Below are 22,632 nucleotides of genomic sequence, written 5' to 3'. Positions count from 1 at the left end.
AAGGGATAGATGAGATGAGATGAGTTGGATCTTGCACATGCGCATCTAACTTTTTACTCGAAATCGCAAGCAAAGGCAAAACCAGCAAACATTGTCCACCATTTCTTCAGTTGATAACCTCCATTGCTGCAACCAAACTCTGTACAATGAAGTCCCACCATATGCACAATAAAAAAAAAAAATTTAAAGAAGCAAAGAAACGAACTAAAAGAAGCCTGCCGTTTCGCACGTTATGCCTCTATCGATCGCCTTTGTTGCTCGCAGTTCCGGAATCGAGTGACTTCTCTCCCATATTGGAGTAACGCCCATCCAGTACTGTATAGTGACACTTGGTAAGGGAGTGGGTTCCAACAAAGGATTAAAGTACCTACAGTCAACACCCACCCCCAACTTCAGGGAGAAAATTGTGCCATGACGGGGTGGGTGCTTACGTATGGTAGTTTACACGGTAATTGCCCAGAACGATTATTTTCACCAGCTGCGAAACGTCAGTGCGGCCCCCGGCTAACTAAATTATTTTCATTTTTTCGGCTTGATTGGGTCAAACAGTTAATTAGTATACTTACTACGTGTCCATGTCCGTGTGGTTAACGCTTTGATAACGTGTTTTATCCAACTGAGATCCACTAGGTTTAATCAAGAACAAAGACAAGTTTTTTTTCTTCAGTCTTCATCATCATCATCATCATCACCGACGGATCATCACTTATCATCATCATCATCATCATCATCATCATCATACACCGCAATCTCACACACACACACACACACACACACACACACACACACGCACGCACGCACGCACGCATGCACACACACACACACACACACACACACACACACACACGAAGAATATGTTCTTTATGATTCATTTGAACAAAAATTAATGTGTGTGTTTGCATTCTAGCGGTGTAAATGACTTTCAAACTTTTCCAGTTTTATCTTGAACTTTGTACAACGATATACAGCTGTACAGTTTTTGCAGCGCTAAACGAGGGTCCCTTCTTTTCCTCTTTCAGTCGCGGCTCACGTTCGGCCGCAGATGGAGGGAAGGGAACGGGTGAGATGCCTAAACAAACTTGTCAAGCCTGACAAGGCCGAGCAAACTACCCTTGCAACATCCGGTTAGAAACGCGAAAGAAGATCTGAACACGACTTCACACACACACACACACACACACACACACACACACACTAACTCACCAACACACACTAACACACACACTAAAATGCTGAATAGGCACTCGGCACACTCACAGACACACACACACACATACTCACACACACATACACAACACACACGCGCGCGCGCGCATTGCATTGGTCTTCTTCTTCTTCAGCGTTCGATATTGTTAGGAAGCGTCAAACTTGAAGCTTCGTCGCTCTGACGAAGCCCTCGGTCACCCCAAAACTGTGCCTGAAGCTCTACTCCCTCGGGCCAGGTCTGGCGTCGTAGATCCTCATAAGTGGGGCAGTCAGGGTGCTGGAGAATATGTTCTGGGTTTTGTGTACCTGTGCCACAGGGACACTCATCTGTGTGAGATACTTTCATCATCAGTTCGGCCCAGATGACTCCAAAGCCCGCAGTGGCCTGTACGAAGTCTGAAGAGGATTGTTTGCAACTGATATAAAGAAGCTCATTAACAGGAGAGCTTGGGTTTACAAGAAACTGAAGAAGACAGGACGACAGGACCTGAGAGAAGAGTCCACAGAGCTGAGACGAACGATAAAAAGCCAACTATGCAGAGCGTACTGGACGTACATAAACGAAAGCCTGCCAGAGACCCCGCCGGATGAGCCCTCGTCATCTTTGAAAAGATTCTGGTCTTATATAAAACACCAGAGGACTGCAAAGATAGGGGTGTCACCTTTGAAGGTGCAGGGTAGGTTAATATCAGAACCCAAGCATCAAGCGGAAATTCTGAATGAACAATTTCAGTCAGTCTTTACAGATGGTCAGGTCTACACCAAGAGTCAGTTTAAGGGCAAGTGTTATATGAACGAGGCAGACTACTCCGAGCTCAGTAAGATACACATCTCAGAGGAGGGCGTCAGGAACCTGTTAAAAGGATTAAATCCTCACAAGGCTTGCGGCCCCGACGGGATCTCGCCGAGGGTGCTTGAGCTTGAGCACGAAGTCGCTCTCATCCTCACACTGCTGTTCAGAACCTCTATGGACACAGGCATCGTACTAGAAGACTGGAGATCAGCCAACATCGTGCCAGTCTTTAAAAAGGGCGAACGTTACGATCCAGCAAATTATCGCCCCGTATCATTGACCAGCATCCCATGTAAGATCATGGAGCATATCATTGTCAGTTCACTCATGGACCATCTAGAGAAGAACAACATCCTTTCTCCCAGGCAGCATGGCTTTCGTCGTAAAAGATCTTGTGAAACCCAACTGCTGGAGGTCATGGAGAGCTGATCGAGAATATGGAAGCCTGCCAACAAACTGACATCATGGTAATGGACTTCGCGAAAGCCTTCGACAAGGTTAATCATTCCCTCCTCCTGCATAAACTGCATCATTATGGAGTCCAAGACCATGTTAACAGATGGGTTGGAAGTTTCCTACTAGACCGGAGGCAGGCTGTGGTGGTTGACAGTGCGAAGTCAGACTCGGTCGCTGTGAAATCTGGAGTACCTCAGGGATCCGTTCTTGGGCCAAGCTTGTTTTTGGTTCATATAAACGACTTGCCCGGAACTGTCTTCTCTTCCACGCGACTCTTTGCAGATGACACCGCTGTCTACAGGCCAATAACAGCAGGCCAAGACCAGACCCAACTACAAACAGATCTCCAACAACTAGAGAAATGGGAGGAACGGTGGGACATGTCATTCCACCCCGGGAAATATATCACCCTCCCAAGAGAAAGAAGAAGCTGCTGCCACCAACGTACCAGCTGCACAACCAGACTCTTGCCAATGTCACCTCGGCAAACTATTTCGGGGTCACGATCACACAAGACCTAGATTGGGATCTACATGTTCAGAACATCACGAACAAAGCTAACAAAACGTTAGGGTTTTTGCGTCGAAACCTTAGAGTCAGTAACATCAGACTCAAAAATACAGCCTATAAGGCTCTGGTGCGGCCTGTTCTGGAATATGCAAGCACATGTGGGACCCATACAAAGAAGGACAGATCACAAAAATTGAGGCCGTGCAACGAAGATCAGCACGTTTCGTTTTAAACCGTTACAAAAGAACCGCCAGCGTCACCGACATGTTACACAACCTCGGATGGACATCCCTACAAAGCCGACGTAAGATCGCAAGGCTTACCATGATGTACAAAATCATTAACAACATGGTCCAGGTAGATTTTGGAAAACATAGTAAATCCCAGGAACCAAAATTGAGAGCACCCAAGAAGAGGGACAGAAGAACACACTCAAGGCAGCTTGCTAGACTTCAGTGTCTACGGGACTACCGATTTCACTCGTTCCTCCCGCGAACCATCTCTGAGTGGAACGATCCTTTGACCGAGGCTGTGCTTGGAGCTTAATTCGTCCCCTGGCGTGTTCACGTTGGGAGCTCGTAAACTCCACCAGTAGTGTGGGTTTTTTGTTGTTGTCGTTGTTGTTGTTGGGCATACCCCCCGCCCCACCCCCTTTAAAAGTGTCAGAATAATCAGCCTGTTGATTGTGGACACTCTACGGATGATGATGATGATGATGATGATGATGATGATGCTGGTGTCGCTGGAGTTGGTGGATCGCATCTGTCCCATTATCAGCACACGGCCTTCTCTTCCTTCGGAAGTGGCTGTGGATAATGGTTTTTGCCTCTCTGTACGTCACTGGGTAACTGAACTGCTCCGTTTTGCTTCCCACTTTTGACAGAGCATCAGCTTTTTCATTCCCAGTGATCCCGCAGTGGGATGGATTCCACTGCTGTGTGATGGTAGACACTTGTGAGAGATCATTTAGGGTCTTTTGTAGAGACACTTGCTGTTGATCAGTTTGTTTTGCAGCGCTTCCAGCACAGATTTGCAATCAGTGAAGAAGACGATCTTGGGGGTGGTCTGGTTGATTCAGCAAGTGTTTTTGCTGCATAGAGGAGAGCGCTTGTTTCTGCTCTGTAGTTGGAGGAGATTTTTCCAGTGGGAAAAGTTTCTTGTGAGAGTTTTCCATTTGTGTGTTGGATGAAAACTCCTGCTCCTCCGTTCTTTACTGCTCCGTCTGAGGACCCGTCAGTAAAGACATGTGTCCACTCACTGGGATGGTAATGTTCATCAATCATCTGTTGTGCCACAGCCTTCATGACATATGGAACTTGGCTTTCCTTCCTTTCTGTTCCTGGGACGTTTGTGATGATCGAGACTCCTTCCAGGGGGATGCCTGGCTCCTCAAATTCCACTTCTTCCTGGGCTGTAGGTAGCAAGTCTGTATTTTTCTGGCGAAGGGATTTTGAGAGGTGGTTAAAACTCTGTCTTTTAATCCTGTTCTTGCTGGGGTTCTTGATGCTGGAGTGCACACGATGGTCTGGCATGTGCAGCAGCTTGTCACTGTGAATGTAAACTCTTCCCGTCGTTCTTCCAAGGGCTGGAGGTTTGTGTAGTTCTCCATTGCCTGGATCGGGGCTGTCTTCATTCCTCCAGTGACCGTAGACCCGCATTCTGCACTTTGTGTTCAGGCGGTTGGTGTTTGTTTTTGATGCTGTGCACCAAGCAGAGCTGCTGTATTCCACTGTGGGTCTGACTGTGCCCACATAAACTTTCTTCAGGATGTTACTGTCGGCACCCCATGATGTTCCAGCTAGTTTCTTCATGACAGCAAGTTTCCTTGCAGCTTTTTCCTCTGTTTCTTTGAGGTGGGATTCCATGTTAGTCTTTTGTCCAGTTTCACTCCAATGTAGGCGAGATTGTCATCGTGTTTCAGTACTCTTCCATTCAGGTGAAGCTTTGCTGTTTCTGGTTGTGGTGATAGCAAGAAGACTGCTGTCACTGTTTTGGTTGTGTTGATTTCAACACGCCATTCAGACGCCCATTGTTCTAGATGGTCCAGTGCTGCCTGCATCCTATAGCTTGTGGTGCTCAGATGTTCCGCATCGGCATGGAGGGCTCTGAAGACATGCTTGGTCAGCTTCTCTGCGATATCGTCAATGAAGATGATGAAGAGTGTTGGGGAAATGACTCCACCTTGAGGTACGCCTTGTTGGAGAGTGATGCGGTAACTTGTTTTGCTGTCCAGTTTCACTCGTGCTGTGCGGTACTGCAGGAAGTCGTGTATCCAGCTGTACATTTTCCCTTCCACGTTCTTGTTCAGCAACTTCAGGAGCAGTCCTTCTCTCCAGACCTTGTCAAAAGATTTGGTCAAGTCAACAAAGATGGCCAGTAGCTTCTTCTTCTCTTGGAAGGCGTTTTCAATATCCTGAGCAAGGTACACCAGTTGATCTTCTGTGCTTCTGTTCTTTCTGTAAGCTGACTGGGTGTTGCTGAGGTAGTGGGGTTTTTTCCAGGTGTTTCAGCAGCCTTGTGTTTACCATTCTTTCCATCACCTTGTCAGTTTCGTTTCTTTTCTAACCACTCCATATTTCATTTAGCTATTCATCAGTTTCGTTTCTTTTCTAATCGCTCCATGTTTCATTTAGTTATTCATCAGTTTCGTTTCTTTTCTAACGGCTCCATGTTTCATTTAGACATTCATCAGTTTCGTTTCTTTTCTAACCACTCCATGTTTCATTTAGTTATTCATCAGTTTTGTTTCTTTTCAGTTCTAACGGCTCCATGTTTCATGCAGCTAATCACCAGTTCCGTTTCGTTTCTAATTTCTCCATGTTCAGTTCATTTAGTTATTCATCAGTTTCGTTTCTTTTCTAACGGCCCCATGTTTCGTTTAGTTATTCATCAGTTTCGTTTCTTTTCTAACGGCCCCATGTTTCGTTTAGTTATTCATCAGTTTCGTTTCGCTGTCTACTGAAGCGCTCCATGTTTCATTTGTTTAATCATCATGGTAACCTGTTGTAGAAAAACAGAAAAGGCCAATAAATAATGAAAATGAAAAAAACTTCAGAAAGAAAGATATCACACACAAACACACACAGAGCCCGGTTTGACACACTGACAGTCAGAATACCCACACACACTGAAATTTATGATGGCTAAAATACGTTTCTTCAAGGCCTGATCTAATGGTTTCTGTTGTGTCTCTGGTTTTGTGGCTTTCAGGGCTAGAAGCTGCTTTTTCTGAAACGAATGGTGTTTGACAAGAAGTCAATATTCTGGTGAGCAATTGTGTTGCTATGACGTTACGCTTCCCTGTACGCTCAGTTCCCGCCAAAATTGCAATTATATGTGTGTGTGTGTGTGTGTGAGGGTGAGGGGCGTAAGAGGATGAGGAAAGCGTGTAATGTCGTTATCAGGTAAGTAAGGGATTACGACGGTGGTTTTTCAAGCAATTTACACTACAATTTACCCACTCAGAGTGTATGACAAATGATTTATACTTCATGTCTGCACTGCAATATACACGCAATATATTGTGCATATTGTTCCAGGAATTTAGGATGCTAAAATTGGATATTACCGAAACCCAATTGCTGGAAAGTCTGATGTAAATAAATGTACTTTCGAATACAGTGCTGTTTATTTAAAAAAAAAAAAAAAAAAAAAAGCTCATAAACACATAAGGTCTGGTCCAAAAACTTAAAAAATGCGAGGTAACTCTTGGACAATGAAGGGATCTCTCATTTGATTTGATACTTTTCAAAATTGTAAGGTTTCGGAATAAAATCGCTTGACATTGACAACAAAAATGCATACATGCATGCATTTATTATCTTTGTATGTGAGATTTTCGAAGAACGAAAAACTGAAAGTCTTATTTGTAACAAAAATATATTGATGCCAGTGCACAACAATTACCCCCCGTACCCTTTTTCTTTTTTTGGTTTTACTTGGGGACTCAGGGGACATAAATCTCATCATAACATGTGAACTGTGTCGGCAATCATAAAAATATTTTGAGCATCTTTTCTGCTTTCACAATGAAGTGGACGATAGATAGAATAGTGATGGGGAGCTGCAGGTTGGGGATGATCCGTGAAGTCGGGAAACACAAGACGCTGACAATAGAAACACCATTGTGCATACTGCATACAAGAGCTGGTGAGATAGAAAAATGATACGAGAAGATGGACACACACACTTGCGAACACACACGCACGTACGCACGCGCGTGCGCGCACACACACACACACACACACAGACGCACACACGTGTGCGGGCGCGCGCACACGCACTAACACACACAGTCACACACACACACACACACACACACACTGAAATCATCTTCAGTGTTGACGATCTTCAGCAGTTCATTGCTAATGTATGACTTTTTCAACTCCTTGTTAAATAGTCCAGTTGGTTCGGTGTTATAAGTTTTCCATTAGAAATATGTTATATTGTTATGTTTTTTTGTTTATTTTTTAAACAAAACTTATATCAATAATTTTCACACACACACACACACACACACACACACACACACACTTTCACTTGTATGCGTACACAGTAATTCCCCCCCTCCCGCCTTCCCCCTCCTCCCACTCAGTTTTTTTCCTTCCCTCGCCTAATATCACTTACAGTGAAAAGATGTTAAACTAAAGAACAAACTCTCTCTCTCTCTCTCTCTCTCTCTCTCTCTCTCTCTCTCTCTCTCTCTCTCTCACACACACACACACACACACACACACACATGTATGTGAATATCATCTTTGATTGTGAGCAGTTGAAACATTTTTATCTCATTCATTCAGTCATTCATTATTTTATTTTAATTAATATTATTTATTTATCCATTCATTTATTAATTTGTTTATCTATTCATTTACTTATCTATTTCTACAAAAATCCTCTATGGCATGTGTTTTATCAGTAGGCAACTGCTTTTCACTTTCAGCCTGGTGTGCTGCAGTGCAGAATCTGGGCAAGAAATTAATCAACTAAAATATCTTATATTTTTTTGTAAAATATACTGAGTTAGAGCATATCAGCCATAATTATGGTGTTCATATGCTGAGCCCAGCTGAGATTTTAGGTGATGGAAACGCAGGGATACTTAAACTGATGGAGGTGACATTTGGCTGCGACAATATTACTAGCATTGTGCCATAGACCACAGCCTTCTTTTTAGTTGTGATGCATAGGGTTGTACACGTTGCTAGGTGAATCACCACATGTCATGGCTACCCTCTTTGTGAAGGAGAGGGTTGTGCTCTTTGCTGGGTGAATCACCACATGTCCTGGCTATCCTCTCTTTGTGAAAGAGAGTTGTACACTTTGCTGGATGAATCACCGCATGTCCTGGCTATCCTATCATCTTGAAAGAGAGGGTTCTACACTTTGCTGGGTGAATCACCACATGTCATGGCTATCCTATCATCGTGAAAGAGAGGGTTGTACACTTTGCTGGGTGAATAACCACATGTCATGGCTATCCTATCATCATGAAAGAGAGGGTTGTGCTCTTTGCTGGGTGTAACACCACATCTCCTGGCTATCCTGTCATTCCTAAAGGCATTAGAGGTCTTGTTGCAACTGGATGTGGTCATAGCTTTTATTCAGCCATTGGCAATGTCATCTGCAAACAGATGTGTTGGTGTGGTGAGTTTTTGTGGGAGGCCTTTGATGTGGACAACAAAAAGTAGACCTGAGCTGCATTGACATACGATACATTCAAGCACATGCAGTAGTGTGTGTTGCAGCATGCATACACACGCATGCACGCACGCACGCGCGCGCGCGCACACACACACACACACACACACAGACTGACTGACATCCACTCATGCACACGCACATTCAGATGCATATTTCCCCCCTGTAACATACATAGAATTACAGTGACAATGTGCATGTCAGCATATTGTGTTTCTCACACACTGGAATATTTTTTATTAAAACATCACAAAAAGTTAATTTGTGGCTTACAAGAAAGTGATGGATTTTTTTTTTTTTTTTTTTTTTTTGAAGGGTGTGTATTGGGGGGGGGGGGGGGGAGGGATTCAAAGGGAAGGCAATCTACGATGATTATGATTAATCACCAATCTTCAGACTTTTGTTTGCAGGTAGTGTGCCAAACCTGAGTACAGACATGTTGGGCTATGTTCCTCATTTGCCATCTGTGGCTCTCATGCCTTTAAATCTGCTGTGAGTATTGTAGTAACTCCATGTACTTACTTTACATCTGTTGTGAGTGTCATATGATAGAAGTACTTAATGATGACGGAATATTCATTAATGCCTGTAGGCATGTATACATCAGTTGGCCCCCACATCACACATTTTTTACTCTTAATTTCCTGTAATATCTATTCAGATTGGGAAAAATTATTTTCAGAGATAACCATTGCTGTGACATTTTTTTTTTTTCTAATCATAATTTTTTTTTTTAAAGCATTAATACACAGACATGTACAGTGACACACACACACACACACACACACACACACACACACACACACACACACACACACACACAACACCCCCCCCCCCTCCCCACACACACTTTCAAGTTATTTAACTACCATTATACACTCTCAGTCACTTTCTAATGTCCAGATACGAAATCTTTGTGTGCATGCATGCATGCGTGTGTGTGTGTGTGTGCACATTTGTGCACATGTCCTAGTTTCTGGATGTGTATGTGCATGTGTGCATCTTCTGATGTCCAGATATATAGAAATTTTATGTTTTTATAAACATATGTACATACATGTTCAAATGTGTGTTTATGCATGTGGGAAGGAGAATGGGGTGGGCATGTATGCATTTGTGTATACATCATTACATGTATGTTTAAATGTATGCGTGTATGTATGAATGTATTGTGTAAGTGTTTGAATATACTTTGATAATTGCGTTTTGGTTTTTATGATTTAATGTGCTATATAATGTTATGTGTTTTGTAAAGCACCAAGAGCAGTTTTCTGGATAGAATGTTAAAATAGACTGTTAAAGTGTTATGGAAGGATCCTTTATTGTTGTTGTTATTGTTGTTGTTGTTGTTCTCCTTCTTAGACTAGTAGTAGTAGTAGTATCATCATCGTTGTTGTTGTAACTATGATTATTGTTATTATTACTGTTAGTATTAAATCTTTGCATGGTGTGTGTGTATGTGTATGTTTGAGTGTGTGTGTGTGTGTGTGCGTGTGTGTGTATGTGTGTGTGGGGGTATTTGTATGTGTGTGTGTATGTGTATGTGTGTATGTGTGAATTACAGAGCAGAACATCATGAAGCCTTGCAAGAGTACAAAAAAGGGATTGCTGAGTTTTGTGCCATGAAGGTCAGCGTCAGTTCTTTTAATATGATTTTTTATGTTTCTGATCACTTGTATTTATGCTTTATAATTCCTCTGTGTGTGTATAGAGAAGAGATGGACTTTTGGAAACATAGAGGAAAAAGGAATGCTGTGTGTGTGTGTGTGTGTGTGTGTGTGTGAGGGAGAGAGAAAGAGAGAGAGAGAGAATGAGTGTGTAAATGTATGTGTTTGTGTGTGTGAGTGTATTTGGGTGTGGGTGTCAGAGAGAGAGAGAGTTATTAACTCATTCAGTTCATGAAGCTATGAGGCTGATCCTTGGAACAACAAAAGACACGCCCACAGAAACCATGCGATACCTGCTTGACCTTCCTTCAGTGCAGGCCAGAAACATGTTAGAACAGGTTAAGACCTACTTCAAAGCATTAGAAAACCCACAAAACCCACTGCATGATGCAGTCAAAGAACCAAAAGGCAGCCATCTAGGACGAGGAAGATCATGGATGGGGCAGGCAGAAGACACAATCCAGCTAGTATGCCGACTACAAGACTCTAAAGAAACAAAAGAATGGGAGAAAAACCCCGAAAACCTCAACCATCTATTCAACACAGCCATTTCACCCACTTTAGGAAGACATTGTCGGGAATGGCCGGAGGGCAAAACTGATGTGGAAGTGAAGCTACTCATAGAAGAAAACAGTAAAGAAGAGGACATCATCATATGCACAGATGGTTCAGTCACCAAAGACCAGTCCGGTTGGGGATTCACTGCGAAACAAAATGGAAAAACAATTGGGGAAGAGAATGCTGCCTACAAAGTCACAACCTCCAGCCTAACGATGGAAGTTGAAGCTGTGACACATTCCCTCCAGTGGCTATCGTCCATCCATATGCCCGGAAACCAACATGCCATGATTCTAACCGACTCAATGAACCTCATACAGAAAATTGAAAACGGAATGGGAAGCCCAGAGTGGCATAAGGCAGTGCGCAACTTTCAGATTAAAAAAACTCACATGGTCATACTGCCCGGGTCATGCAGGTGTTAAGGGAAATGAGTGAGCTGACAGGCTTGCTGGTAACGCAACACCAATGAGCGGCCTACATCTAGGAAAATCGGAAATCCTCAGAAAAGTCAAAGAATATCAGAAAGAACAGGTACAAGGCCATCACACTATCGATCGCCTCAAAGAAATAAAAGCAGAGAGAGGGAGCGGCCGTAAGGCTAACATGAAAGGTAGAGCACGATGCTTTGCAAATCAAACAAATATCGGCATCATTTCCAAATCAGCATTGCGCAAATTTCTTCAAAACAGAACAGAGTCTCTGTGGGCTTTTCCAAATACAATAGTCTGAGCAACGCACTAGATGCCACGTTCTTGGCATCAGAGATCTTTTCCCATCCCTCTTGCGGCCAGTCAGTGGCAGCGTCTGTGTGTATGTGTGTGTTTGTGTGTATGTGTGGGTCTGTGTTTTTGAATGCGTTTGTGCATGCGCGAGGGTGTAAGTGTACACAAGTGTCAGGAGAGTTCTGTGCACATACGTATGTGTGTGAGGGGGGCGGGGGGGGGTAGAGGATGAGGTATGTGAGTGTATGCATGCCTACACTGTGGGAGCAACGGGATATTGGAACGTGCGGGTGTGTATATATACATATCTTTGTATATTATATGTGTGTGGGGTTGGGGGTGGGGGATATGGGCGTATGTGTGTGTGCTTGTACAAGTAAGTGTTCATCTGTGTGTGTGTGTGTGTGTGTGTGCGCCATGGAAGCTGCGATACGTAGCCTAGAAATGAGTGTGTGGAGGAGGGGGGTAGAGGAGGTGCAGGGTAATGTGTGTGTGTGGGGTATGTGTGTGTGTGTGTATGTTGGGGCTCATGTACGTTTATGTGTATTTGACTGTGCTTTCATATCTGTGAAACTGCATGTTTGGTGCATATCTGTTAAGCATATGTCGGTGTACGGTGTATGTGTGAATGTGTGTCTCCATGTTTTACATTTATTTGCTTATTTATCATCATTGTTGTCTTATTTATTTATTATTTATTTATTATTATCATTGTTATTATTATTATTACTACCTTTTAAAAAAAAAAATGTTTTATATTATATTTATTGTTTATTTATTTATTATTTATTTACTTATTTATGTACGCTTATAGTTGACTTCATCAAGTTTTTGCGCCTCATACATATTATTATCAGTGGTAGTAGTTTTTTTTGTGTTTTTTTTTCTCAAGGTCTGACTAAGCGCATTGGGTTACGCTGCTGGTCAGGTATCTGCTTGGCAGATGTGGTGTAGCGTATATGGATTTGTCCGATCGCAGTGATGCCTCCTTGAGCTACTGAAACTGAAAAACTGAAACTTATTCAGTGCTTTACAGATGAAACTGTTCATGACCACTTTTTTTTTTCCTTTTTTTTTTTTTTTACAAAAATATTGAGTGTAAACCAGACTATGGACTTTGAAAGATCCTTTTGTGAAATGTTAATAAGGCTGTCACCTCATTCAGATATGACAGAACTTAAAGGTTAAGATGTCAGTGAATGGCTGTCACCTCACTCAGATAGGACAGAGCTCAGAGGTCAGGATGACGGGCACAATAGCCGAGTGGTTAAAGCGTTGGACTGTCAATCTGAGGGTCCCGGGTTCGAATCACGGTGACGGCGCCTGGTGGGTAAAGGGTGGAGATTTTTACGATCTCCCAGGTCAACATATGTGCAGACCTGCTTGTGCCTGAAGCCCCTTCGTGTGTATATGCAAGCAGAAGATCAAATACGCACGTTAAAGATCCTGTAATCCATGTCAGCGTTCGGTGGGTTATGGAAAAAAGAACATACCCAGCATGCACACCCCTGAAAACGGAGTATGGCTGCCTACATGGTGGGGTAAAAACAGTCATACACGTAAAAGCCCACTCGTGTGCATACGAGTGAACGCAGAAGAAGAAGAAGAGGTCAGGATGTCAATGAAGGGCTGTCGCCCCACTGAGGTAGCACAGAGCTTACAGGTCAGTAAGTCAGTGAAGGGCTGTCACCTCACTGAGATAAGACAGAGCTTACAGGTCAAGACATCAGTGAAGGGCTGTTACCTCACTGAGGTAGGACAGAGCTTACAGGTCAGGATGTCAGTGAAGGGCTGTCACCTCACTGACATAGGACAGAGCTTACAGGTCAGGATGTCAGTGAAGGGCTGTCACCTTGCTGAGGTAGGACAGAGCTTACAGGTCAGTATGTCAGTGAAGGGCTGTCACCTCACTGAGGTAGGACAGAGCTTACAGGTCAGGATGTCAGTGAAGGGCTGTCACCTCACTGAGGTAAGACAGAGCTTACAGATCAGGGTGTCAATGAAGGGCTGTCACCTCACTGAGGTAGGACAGAGCTTACAGGTCAGGATGTCAGTGAAGGGATGTCACCTCACTGATATAGAACAGAGCTTACAGGTCAGGATGGTAGTCACCATTCTTTATTTTGATTTCTTTCTCTGGGGACTGCGTCACTTTTGTTCAGATCAATCAGTTACACATCTTAACTCACTCAGTACGGCCAGTCCTCTCTTCTCCTCTACACAGACCCCTCGGATGTCCAGTGGGTGTCTGAATGACCCAACCTTTAGCGTCCGTCGTCAGAACTGTGGTATTCTTTGTCAACATTCACCTCTTCAGTATAAGAGCATTCTGCTTGCAATATTTTGATGATGGTAATTGGGATGAAACGCTGTTAACGTCGTCTCTTTCGCCGTTCGTATGGAGAGAGTTAACAAGCACCAAAAAGGTGCCACACTGATCTCATGTCACCAAAGTTCAGCAGTGAATGGGTTAAGGAATGAAATATGCATCATTTTGTGCACATCACAGTCATTCAGTATTGAATATGTTGATGGTGATGCTGCTGCTGCTGATGATGATGATGATTGTGATGAAAATGATGATTGGAATGATGATGATGGTGGTGATAATGATGATTTTGATGATGTGTGGTGGTGATAATAATGATTGTGATGATGGTGATAGGTGATGATGATGGTAGCGATAAGGATGACTGTTATGGTGATGATGATTAAAAATGATGATGATTGTAATGATAGTGATGATGATGATAATTGTAATGATGATGATGATATTGTAATGATGGTGATGATGATTGTAATGATGGTGATGATTAAGGTGGTGATGATGATGGTTGTTATAATGGTGATGATGATGATGATTGCAATGATGGTGATGATGACAATTGTAATGATGATGCTGATTGCAGTAATGATTATGATTGTGATGATGATGGTGATGATTGTAATGATGGTGATGATAATGATTGTAGTGATGATGATGTTGGTGATGATTGATGATTGTAATGATGATGACAGTGATGATGATTGCAATGATGATGATTGTAATGGTGATGATGATGGTGATTGTAATGATAATGATGGTAGTGATAATGATGATTGTAATGATGATGATGGTGGTGGTTGTGACGATGATCGTAATAATGATGTTGCTGATGGTGATAATGATGATTGTAATGTAAATGATGATGTTGATGATGGTTGTAATGATGATGTTGCTGATGGTGATAATGATGATTGTAATAATTATGATTGTGGTGATGATGATGATTGTGCTGATGATGATGATTGTGCTGATGATGATGATTGTGCTGATGATGATGATTGTAATGATGATGGTGATGATAATGATTGTAATGATGATGATGGTGCTGTTGATAATTGTAATGATGATGATTGTAATGATGATGATTGTGCTGATGATGATGATTGTGCTGCTGATGATGATTGTGCTGATGATGATGATTGTAATGATGATGGTGATGATAATGATTGTAATGATGATGATGGTGCTGCTGTTGATAATTGTAATGATGATGATTGTAATGATGATGATTGTGCTGCTGCTGATGATTGTAATGATGATGATGGTGGTGATGAAATCCACCAGGACTTGGTGGTGTGCTGCACAGTGCAAGACCCAGCCACTGCCGTCCCCAGTGGTTACAACGACAAGGCCAGCGTGGCACTGTGGACCAGGGGAGGTAAACTGAAGGTATGGACGCCTCTGTACTCAGTGTCGGGTCTGTGCTCAGTGTGATGTCTGTGCTCATTGTCAGGTCTGTTCAGTGTGATGTCTGTGCTCAGTGTCATGTCTGCGGTCAGTGTTGTGTCAGTGTGATGTCTATGGTCAGTGTGAGGCCTGTGCTCAGTGTGAGGTCTGTGCTCAGTGTGATGTCAGTGTCAGGTCTCTGGTCAGTGTGATGTCTGTGGCCAGTGTCAGGTCTGTGCTCAGTGTGGTGTCTGTTCAGTGTGATGTCAGTGTCAGGTCTGTGCTCAGTGCGATCTCTGTGCTCAGTGTCATGTCTGCGGTCAGTGTCATGTCAGTGTGATGTCTATGGTCAGTGTCAGGTCTGTGCTCAGTGTGATGTCAGTGTCAGATCTCTGGTCAGTGTGATGTCTGTGGTCAGTGTCAGATCTGTGCTCAGTGTGGTGTCTGGTCAGTGTGATGTCAGTGTCCGGTCTGTGCTCAGTGTGATGTCTGTGCTCAGTGTCAGGTCTGTTCAGTGTGATGTCTGTGCTCAGTGTCAGGTCTGTTCAGTGTGATGTTTGTGGTCAGTGTCATGTCTGTGCTCAGTGTCAGGTCCGTGCTCAGTGTCAGGTCTGTGCTCAGTGTGATGTCTGTGCTCAGTGTGATGTCTGTGCTCATTGTCAGGTCTGTTCAGTGTCATGTCTGTGCTCAGTGTGATTGATGTCTGTGCTCATTGTCAGGTCTGTTCAGTGTGATGTCTGTGCTCAGTGTCATGTCTGCGGTCATTGTCATGTCTGTGCTCAGTGTCAGGTCTGTTCAGTGTGATGTCTGTGCTCAGTGTCATGTCTGTGCTCAGTGTCATGTCTGTGCTCAGTGTCATGTCTGTGCTCATTGTCAGGTCTGTGCTCAGTGTCATGTCTGCTCATTGTCAGGTCTGTTCAGTGTGATGTCTGTGCTCAGTGTGATGTCTGTGCTCAGTGTCATGTCTGCGGTCAGTGTCGTGTCAGTGTGATGTCTATGGTCAGTGTGAGGCCTGTGCTCAGTGTGATGTCAGTGTGAGGTCTGTGCTCAGTGTGATGTCAGTGTCAGGTCTCTGGTCAGTGTGATGTCTGTGGTCAGTGTCAGGTCTGTGCTCAGTGTGGTGTCTGGTCAGTGTGATGTCAGTGTCAGGTCTGTGCTCAGTGTGATGTCAGTGTCGGGTCTGTGCTCAGTGTGATGTCTGTGCTCAGTGTCAGGTCTGTTCAGTGTGATGTTTGTGGTCAGTGTGATGTCAGTGTGATGTTTGTGGTCAGTGTGATGTCTGTGCTCAGTGTCAGGTCAGTGCTCAGTGTGATGTCAATGTCAGGTCTGTGGTCAGTGTGATGTTTGTGGTCAGTGTGATCTCTGTGTGATGTCTGTGGTCAGTGTGATGTCTGTGGTCAGTGTGATGTCTCTGGTCAATCTGTGGCCAGTGTGATGTCTCTGGTCAGTGTAATGTGCATGCGGTGTCAGTGTGATGTCTGTGGTCAGTGTGATGTCTGTGGTCAGTGTCAGTGTGATGTCTGGTCAGTCTGTGGTCAGTGTGATGTCATCATGATGTCTGGTCAGTCTGTGGTGAGTGAGATGTCTGGTTAGTGTGATGTCTGTACATTTGTGACCAGTTTCTACAAAATGATAGATAAGTCGATTTTTTAGGATATAAAGGTATATATACCATTGGAAAGAAGACGAAAAGACCTTTCCAATGATGTATAAAACATATTCCTAGGTTAAAAAATGTAGAAGTTATGGTAGTTCAAAGTGTGTTAGTTGTGTGGCAGCATATTGAGAAAAACAGCTTTAAAGTTTTGCAGCTGACTCTTGAGATTTTCCCCTAGTAACAGGGGTTTGTTTTAGCTGTATGCCTGTGAAAGCTAGGCAGGTTATCAAACTAGGGTCTGTACATACTTTGGGCAATGATATCCACACTTGATGATAATACTAATGTAATCTTGAATAGTTGTTTTTTGGGTGTAAAAGAGGTTTTTCCTCTTGATTTCTCAACAAACAAAGCTTCTTTTGTTTTCTTTTGTTTTCTTTTTTTTACATCAAAATTAGAATGATACACATCTAAATTTTGATTTTGTTAAGAATTAAAATAAACTTGTGAATTTTTTTAATTTATCTTTTATTTTTTAATACTTTAGATATGCCGGTGCGTCAGTGTGGGTGGGTGCGCAGGGGTTCGCTGATTGTGGCCTGTTTTTGTTCATTCTTCATTTCAGTGATTTGCTCTCAAAGTATCTTCTATTTCCACTTCATTATGTTTTTGTGTGTTTACCTACATGTTTATTTTTAGTATTTCTTTTTCTTTGATGTTAATGTATTCTATTAAGATATCAAGTAGATATTAATGTAAAATGTGCTGGTTTTTTTTGGATAATTATTCAACAATATCGGCACGTAGGTACAGAAATTAACTAAATTTTTTCTAATTTATTGTTTGAATTCGGCAAAAACAGCAAGACGTGTTGTGATTTAGAGGTTAAACAATGCACTGGTGCAAAAAACTGGATTTACCCCAGATGGACCCTCAGCACTGTTTTTGCCTGTAGCGCAATTGAATGCAGCGCGAGTTATCTATCATTTCGTGGGAGACAGTCACATTTATTCATATATCAGTTTAATTGTGTAAACAGATATTATGATAATCAGTAACCTGGGTAATTTAAAAAAAAACCCATATGTTGTTGACATTGATGGATGGACAGCATTAAAGCATTGCAGCTGAAGATCAAGTCTGTTATTCATTAGATTTAAATAATGTGTGTGCGTGCACACGCTTCTGCTTTGTTGCTTTGTATGTCGTACGTTATTGTAAAGAACTGTGAAAGATGTAAGAGGTATGTAAATGTTCTGTCATCATTATGATGATGATGTTTGTTGTCCATCAGGACTCGGCAAATGATTGGTTTTTATTTCGCCTGCACAGTTACTGGTATCCATGATTGGGCTTTTATGTGTATTGACCATTTTCTCCCCTTTTTATAAGCAGCCATACTCTGGGTTTTTTTATGTGTGTATGCTGGGTTCCACAATTCACCAAATGCTGACATGGATTACATAATTTACAGTAACTTTGATGTATGTACTTGATGTTCTGAATGCACATACGCAGCTGTGGACCAGGGAGATTGGAGAAATATCCACCCTTCACCCACCAGACATCGTGACTGGGATATGAAGTTAGCATGTGTGTGTCTGCGTGAGAGAGAGTGGGATGAGTTGTGTCATGATCTGTGCGTGAAGTTCATGTAAACTGATTTATGTTATTGATTTATTATTTATACTTTCTTATGCACGTAAAGCACTTTTGAGCTCTGTTTGGGAAACAGCTCTGAATAATTGTTGATGATAATGATTATGATTGTTAGAACCCTGAATGAGCAGTGGGATAATGTTTCAGATGGATCCTGAGCTGTATGTCCGGGTGCTGGAAGCTTTGCGGCCAGACTGGGCCGTGTGTCTGGCCGACGCAGACACCTGCAAAACGGCCTCCAAGAAACGCTGCAAGAAGGCTGTCGACAACACTCTCAATTTTCTCGATGATGTTTTGGCAAAGACGAAGCATTCTGAGGTGTGTATCGGTTGTAGTACTTTATGATGTTTTGGCAAAGAGAAAGTATTCTGAGGTGTGAATCGGTTGAAGTACTTTATGATGTTTTGGCAAAGAGGAAGCATTCTGAGGTGTGAATCGGTTGTAGTACTTTATGATGTTTTGCCAAAGAGGAAGCATTCTGAGGTGTGTATCGGTTGTAGTACTTTATGATGTTTTGGCAAAGAGAAAGTATTCTGAGGTGTGTATCGGTTGTAGTACTTTATGATGTTTTGGCAAAGAGAAAGCATTCTGAGGTGTGTATCGGTTGTAGTACTTTATGATGTTTTGGCAAAGAGAAAGCATTCTGAGGTGTGTATTGGTTGTAGTACTTTATGATGTTTTGGCAAAGAGAAAGTATTCTGAGGTGTGTATGGGTTGTAGTACTTTATGATGTTTTGGCAAAGATAAAGTATTCTGAGGTTTGTATTGGTTGTAGTACTTTATGATGTTTTGGCAAACAGAAAGTATTCTGAGTTGTGTATCGGTTGTAGTACTTTATGATGTTTTGGCAAAGAGAAAGTATTCTGAGGTGTGTATCAGTTTTAGTACTTTATGATGTTTTGGCAAAGAGAAAGTATTCTGAGTTGTGAATCGGTTGTAGTACTTTATGATGTTTTGGCTAAAAGAAAACATTCTGAGGTGTGTCGGTGGTAGTACTTTATGATGTTTTGGCAAAGAGAAAGTATTCTGAGGTGTGAATCGGTTGTAGTACTTTATGATGTTTTGGCAAAGAGAAAGCATTCTGAGGTGTGTTGGTTGTAGTGCTTTCATTATGCCTTCTTTTTCTGTGTTCGTGGGCTACAACTCCGATGTTGTTATGTATGTTTGAGTGGACTTTTATGTCTGTGACCATTTTTACTCCACCATGTAGGCAGCCATATTCTGATTTGGTGTTGTGCTTGCCGGGTATGTTCTTGTTTGCATTTTCCAAAGAATGCTTACAGATTACAGGATCTTTAATGTGCACATTTTTTTTTTTAATCTTAAGCATGTGTGTGCACATAAAAGGGGGTTCAGGCACTTGCAGGTCTGCACATCTGTTGACCTGAGAGATTGGTAAAATCTCTCTCCTTAACCTATGGGTAAAATCTCTCCCCTAATCTCTCCCCTTAAGGCTTAACCTATGGGTAAAATCCCCCCCGCTTAACCTATGGGTAACATATTTCCCCTTAACCTATGGGTAAAATCTCTCCCCTAAAATCTCTCCCCTTAACCTATGAGTAAAATCTTTCCCAAAATCTCTCCCCTTAACCTATGGGCAGAATATCTCCCCTTAACCTATGGGTAGAATATCTCCCCTCAAATATCTTCCCTTAACTTCTGGGTAAAACCTCTCCCCTTAACCTGTGGGTAAAGTCTCTCCCCTTAACCCTGGGTAAAATCTCTCCCCTTAACCTATGCATAAAATATCTCCCCTAAAATCTCCCCTTAAACACAGGTAAAATCTCGCCCCTAGAATATCTCCCCAGAACCCTGGGTAAAATCTCGCTCCTTAACCCCAGGTAAAATCTTTCTCCTGAACCATGGGGAAAATCTCTCCCCTGAACCCTGGGAAAAATCTCTCCCCTGAACCCTGGGGAAAATCTCTCCCTTAACCTGGGGCAAAATCTCTCCCCTAAAATCTCTCCCATTAAACCTGAGTAAAATCTCTCTCCTTAACCATGAGTAAAATCTTTCCCTTAACCCCAGGTAAAATCTCTCCCCTTAACCCTGGGTAAAATTCTCCTTGACCTCGGGTACAATCTCTACCCTAAAATATCTCTCTCTCCTTAACCATGAATAAAACCTTTCCCTTAACCCCAGGTAAAATCTCTCCCTTTAACCCAGGGTAAAATCTCTCTCCTTAACCTCGGGTAAAATCTCTCCCTGAAAATCTCTCCCTTAACCCTGAGTAAAATCCTTCCCCATAACCCCAGGTAAAATCTCTCCCTTTAACCCCAAGTAAAATCTCTCCACTTAACCTCGGATAAAATCTCTCCTGTAAAATCCCTCCCTTTAATCCTGGGTAAAATATTTCCCCTAACTGTGGGTAAAATCTCTCCCCTTAACCCTGGGTAAAATCTCTCCCCTAAAACTTTTTCCCTGGTTTTCAGTTGGTTCTGATAGTGCAGTCCCCACATGGTGACAGCTGGTTCTCACAGCACAGTCCCCACATGGTGACAGCTGGTTCTGACAGCACACTCCCTACAAGGTGACAGCTGGTTCTGACAGCACACTCCCTACATGGTGACAGCTGGTTCTCACAGCACAGTGTCCACATGGTGACAGTTGGTTCTGACAGCACACTCCCTACATGGTGACAGCTGGTTCTGACAGCACACTCCCTACATGGTGACAGCTGGTTCTCACAGCACAGTGTCCACATGGTGACAGTTGGTTCTGACAGCACACTCCCTACATGGTGACAGCTGGTTCTGACAGCACAGTCCCCACATGGTGACAGCTGGTTCTGACAGCACACTCCCTACATGGTGACAGCTGGTTCTGACAGCACACTCCCTACATGGTGACAGCTGGTTCTCACAGCACAGTTCCCACGTGGTGACAGCTGGATCTCTCCTGTAAAATCCCTCCCTTTAATCCTGGGTAAAATATTTCCCCTAACTGTGGGTAAAATCTCTCCCCTTAACCCTGGGTAAAATCTCTCCCCTAAAACTTTTTCCCTGGTTTTCAGTTGGTTCTGATAGTGCAGTCCCCACATGGTGACAGCTGGTTCTCACAGCACAGTCCCCACATGGTGACAGCTGGTTCTGACAGCACAGTCCCCACATGGTGACAGCTGGTTCTCACAGCACAGTCCCCACATGGTGACAGCTGGTTCTCACAGCACAGTCCCCGCTTGGTGACAGCTGGTTCTCACAGCACAGTCCCCACATGGTGACAGCTGGTTCTCACAGTCCCCACATGGTGACAGCTGGTTCTCACAGTCCCCACATGGTGACAGCTGATTCTGATAGCACAGTCCCCACATGGTGACAGCTGGTTTTCACAGTCCCCACATGGTGACAGTTGGTTTTCACAGTCCCCACATGGTGACAGCTGGTTCTTATAGCACAGTCCCCACATGGTGACAGCTGGTTCTCACAGTCCCCACATGGTGACAGCTGATTCTGATAGCACAGTCCCCACATGGTGACAGCTGGTTTTCACAGTCCCCACATGGTGACAGCTGGTTCTGACAGCACAGTCCCCACATGGTGACAGCTGGTTCTCACAGTCCCCACATGGTGACAGCTGGTTCTAATAGTCCCCACATGGTGACAGCTGGTTCTGACATTAACTTTTCCTGCATCCCGGCCAGGTCCTGCAGCAGACGTCCATGTTTGGCAGTGTAGGGGGAGGTTTCAATCACTTTGAGCGCCAGCGGTCAGCAAAAGAAATGGCGGCCAGAAACGTGGATGGTGAGTCTGTATGTTGTTTGTGGTGTGTGATGTTGTGAAGAAAGTGAGTCTGTGTGATGTTTGTGGTGTGGGATGTTGGTAACAAGGCGAGTTTGTATGATGTTTGTGGTGTGTGATGTTGTGAACGAGGTGATTCTGTATGATTTTTTTGTGGTGTGTGATGTTGTTAACAATGGTAGGAAGGATGTTTTTGTGGTGTGTGATGTTGTTATCAAGGTGAGGAAGGATGTTTTTGTGGTGTGTGATGTTAAGAATGGTAGGAAGGATGTTTTTGTGGTGTGTGATGTTATCAAGGTCAGTCTGTGTGAT

The 22,632-nt window shown here is 43.2% G+C and overlaps 1 protein-coding gene across 2 annotated transcripts in view; it reads left to right on the top strand.

Moving 5' to 3' along the window:
• Positions 1 to 326: 326 nt before the first annotated feature.
• The window catches only part of LOC143289881 (queuine tRNA-ribosyltransferase accessory subunit 2-like), a 32,331-nt gene continuing 10,025 nt past the window's right edge, over positions 327 to 22,632 (top strand). The window contains exons 1-7 of one of the 2 annotated variants that reach the window (XM_076599088.1): positions 327 to 419; positions 6,176 to 6,231; positions 9,076 to 9,157; positions 10,230 to 10,293; positions 15,226 to 15,330; positions 18,731 to 18,901; positions 22,224 to 22,323. In XM_076599088.1, coding sequence (XP_076455203.1) covers positions 9,102 to 9,157; positions 10,230 to 10,293; positions 15,226 to 15,330; positions 18,731 to 18,901; positions 22,224 to 22,323 — 496 coding nt within the window. In that variant the 5' untranslated portion in view covers positions 327 to 419; positions 6,176 to 6,231; positions 9,076 to 9,101. Of the gene's footprint in view, positions 420 to 6,175; positions 6,232 to 6,928; positions 7,115 to 9,075; positions 9,158 to 10,229; positions 10,294 to 15,225; positions 15,331 to 18,730; positions 18,902 to 22,223; positions 22,324 to 22,632 lie in introns of those variants that run through there. The other variant, XM_076599087.1, reaches the window with a different exon arrangement.

The sequence above is a fragment of the Babylonia areolata genome, chromosome 14, assembly GCF_041734735.1.
Source record: "Babylonia areolata isolate BAREFJ2019XMU chromosome 14, ASM4173473v1, whole genome shotgun sequence".
In the NCBI taxonomy this organism is placed as follows: domain Eukaryota; kingdom Metazoa; phylum Mollusca; class Gastropoda; order Neogastropoda; family Buccinidae; genus Babylonia; species Babylonia areolata.
The sequence above is the reverse complement of the archived record's forward strand: the minus strand, read 5'-3'. Positions and strand labels throughout refer to the sequence as shown.